Here is a 3,288-nt window from a genome sequence, read left to right as displayed (position 1 = left end):
GGATGGAGACGGGAGAACCGAAGAACTACGTACTCTAAGAATTATTGAATTAAGAATTGACGAAGGATTATTGAATTATTGGATTTCTCCCTTTCTGTGTACTCTTAGATAGTTAGATCTACACATTACTTAAGAATTAAGATCTTATATATATGATTTAAAAATATATATATATTATATATATTATTTTTTTTTTTTTAAATATGGTCTAGCCCGCGGGCCAGCCCGCAACCCGCGCGGGCTCTGGCCCTCTGCGGACCATGCCCGTTAGGCCCGCATTTTCGCGAGCCTAATTTCTTGCGGCCCTAACCCGCCCCATTGCGGGGCGGGTGCGGGCTAACCCGCGGGCTTCAGTCCACTTTGACACCCCTACGTTCAAGTATATTGAGGAGAATGTACGAACCCGTATTGGCATATGGATGTACAAGTTCCTATCCCGTGCAGGTAAGGAAGTCCTTCTCAAAAGTATAGCCCAGGCACTCCCGATCTTTACCATGTCATCCTTCTTACTCCCCTTACGCGTTTGTGACACGTTAGAAAAATTATTCAACCGCTTCTGGTGGGGAGGTGGAGGGACGGGAAGCTGAGGTATACACTGGTTGAGCTAGGCCCGGATGTGCAAATCGAAAGCGGAAGGTGGTATGGGTTCAAGAGATTGCACGAGTTCAATCTAGCTTTATTGGCTAAACAAGGTTGGCGGTTGTTCATTTATCCAGATTCTTTGACTAGCCGCATACTAAAGGCAAAGTACTATCCCACCACTGACTTTATGAGTGCACAAATAGGCAGAAACCCGAGTTATATATGGCGCAGCATCATGGCTGGCCAACAAGTGCTAAAGTTGGGCATTGCGCGACGTATCGGAAATGGCCTGGACACGAAAATCTGGGGCTGGAATTGGTTGGCCGGAACTAATAATGAACCGCTACACACACCATGCGCAGAACACCTCTGGGAGGCTAGAGTTAGGGGCCTCTTTGACGCTCAAGGACGATGGGATGTGGATATTGTTCGCGACATATTTCTGGATGTGGACGTAAGACGTATTCTCTCAACACCGATCAACACCCATGTTAGCGACAATTGGCGGTGGCTGGGGGACATTCAGGGAAGGTACACGGTGCGACACGGATATGATTTACTGATGCATGCCGAACCTGAAGCCACGGAGCTGACTGACTTCCGCTCGTGGAACAAATTATGGGGGTTACCAATCCCACCTAAAGTTAAAAAAATTTTGTGGCGTTGCGTGAGAAACATACTACCCGTACGAGAGAATCTACACCGGAAAAATGAATGGATAGGTGGTGGCTGCCCGATTTGCGGTCATACAACAGAGACAATGGAACATCTGCTATGTGAGTGTCTGATCGCAAGTCGTGCGTGGGGGACCAATGACGTGTTACAAGGGAGGAGCTGTCTGATTTCATGGACGAAACAATAGGTACCTCAAGTACGATCGAGGCTGTGAAGCTAGCGACCATTTTCTGGACCACCTGGTGTATCCGGAACGAAATTGTTTGGCATGACAGTGCTGTGTCCGTGGAGGAGGCCTACAAGCGTATTTTGCACTCCCAGACAACCTGGATGGCAACTTACGCTCCGGTGCAACGTCCTTCTTGCCGCACTGCTGAACCCGAGAGATGGACACCACCTCCACACGGAGCCATGAAGTGTAATGTTAACGCGGCTACTTTCGACACCGGCGCCAGTTTTGGGGCGGTAGTACGTGACCATGGTGGCACTTTCATTGCTGCGAAGAGTGGCTGGTTGGAGGGGATTGATGATCCGTTTCTAGCTGAGGTTCTTGCTGCCAAAGAGGCACTCTCATGGATGAAGACGCAAGGCCAGGCAAACTGGTTTTTGGAATCGGACTGTTTAAACTTTTGTAATGCTTTTAATTCCTGCAATGTTAATCTTTCCTACGTAGGTCTTATTGTAAAGCAATGCTTATCGATTGCTACTGATATGGGCTCTGTAAAAGTGGTCCATACTAAGAGAACAGCGAACCGTGTAGCTCACGAGCTTGCTCGAGCGACCGTTTCGGAGGCTGTCTTCGGGGAGTGTAATATGATCCCACCTACTTGTATTGTTGATGTTTTACGTTGTTAATGAAAGCTGCTTCTTTGTTTCAAAAAAAGAAGGTTTTAATGTAATTTGTGTAATGAATGTACATTATTGTTATTTGAAACTATAAAAAAGTTTAGCAAATATCTTGTGGTTGGAAGCTCTTAACCTACTTATTGCCTTGCTGGTAAGTAATAAATGCAAGAGTTATTGAGGAGAAAATGAGCATTACTATCAATCTATCATCAATAAGAATGTCTTTCAATACTATTTTTGAGTGGTGATAGTGAATGTTGTTGGAGAATAAATGTTTTGCTAATAGCTGTATGTATACATGAGTTTATTCTATTTTTGGTCCTAGATTTATAGGTTGCAGTTCACTTTTAATCCTTTTTTACAGAACATCCCCTTTTGGTCCTAGTATTATTTTGACATGACTAATTTTGGCCATCTATCCAAAAAATCGTTGAAATTTCGTTAAATACAATGACATTTCTGTCTTCAATTATGAATTTTTTCAAAAAAACAAAAAAACAAAAAAAAACAAACAAACAAACAAAAAAAATTATAACGGGTCAAGCACTTTGTATTAAAAAGATCAAAATGTCATTCTATTTAACAAAATTTCAACAATTTTGTTGATAGAGGACCAAAATTGGTCATGTCACAATAATGCTAGGACCAAAAGGGAATGTTCTGATAAAAAGGAACTAAAAGTGAACTGCCACTTATAAATCTAGGACCAAAAATGGAATTAAGTCTATAAATACATTTATCATTTACATACAATTTAAAAAAAAAAATATTTCTACATAAATTTGACTTAAATTTATTCAAACGTTCATTTCAAATTACCATATTGCTCAATACCACACCTAAAATATAAATAAATTAAATGATAACTTTGTATTAAATTAGGTGAAAATTAGAAAAAAGAGTCACCTTCATCATTAAAATACGATATGAATTGAAAATCAATCTCCTTTTTGGTTCATCGCCTCTTTATTAAACAATTCCTTTAATCTGTTCAATTGTCCCGTCCATTTACAGAAAGTGAAAATCTTCATCATGTTTCCTTAAATATCAACACCAAATCCTTTTTTGGTCATATCACCAATGACTTCCATATTAACTTTGAGATCACATGTTGAACAGAGAAATGTGATTCTCGAAGAGGGTGTTTTCTTTTCAATTAAATTTATGAAAATGTGATTCTCAAAA

General features: G+C 40.7%; 1 protein-coding gene across 1 annotated transcript; it reads left to right on the top strand.

The window, feature by feature from the left end:
- The first annotated feature begins 415 nt into the window (after positions 1–415).
- LOC109175412 lies at positions 416–2,112 on the top strand. The gene is made up of 3 exons (XM_019324675.1): positions 416–444; positions 538–1,113; positions 1,533–2,112. Exons 1-3 carry the CDS (start codon positions 416–418, stop codon positions 2,110–2,112), a joined length of 1,185 nt encoding a protein of 394 aa, XP_019180220.1.
- Positions 2,113–3,288: the final 1,176 nt, after the last annotated feature.

This window comes from Ipomoea nil, unplaced genomic scaffold (assembly GCF_001879475.1).
Source record: "Ipomoea nil cultivar Tokyo-kokei standard unplaced genomic scaffold, Asagao_1.1 scaffold0688, whole genome shotgun sequence".
In the NCBI taxonomy this organism is placed as follows: domain Eukaryota; kingdom Viridiplantae; phylum Streptophyta; class Magnoliopsida; order Solanales; family Convolvulaceae; genus Ipomoea; species Ipomoea nil.
The sequence above is the reverse complement of the archived record's forward strand: the minus strand, read 5'-3'. Positions and strand labels throughout refer to the sequence as shown.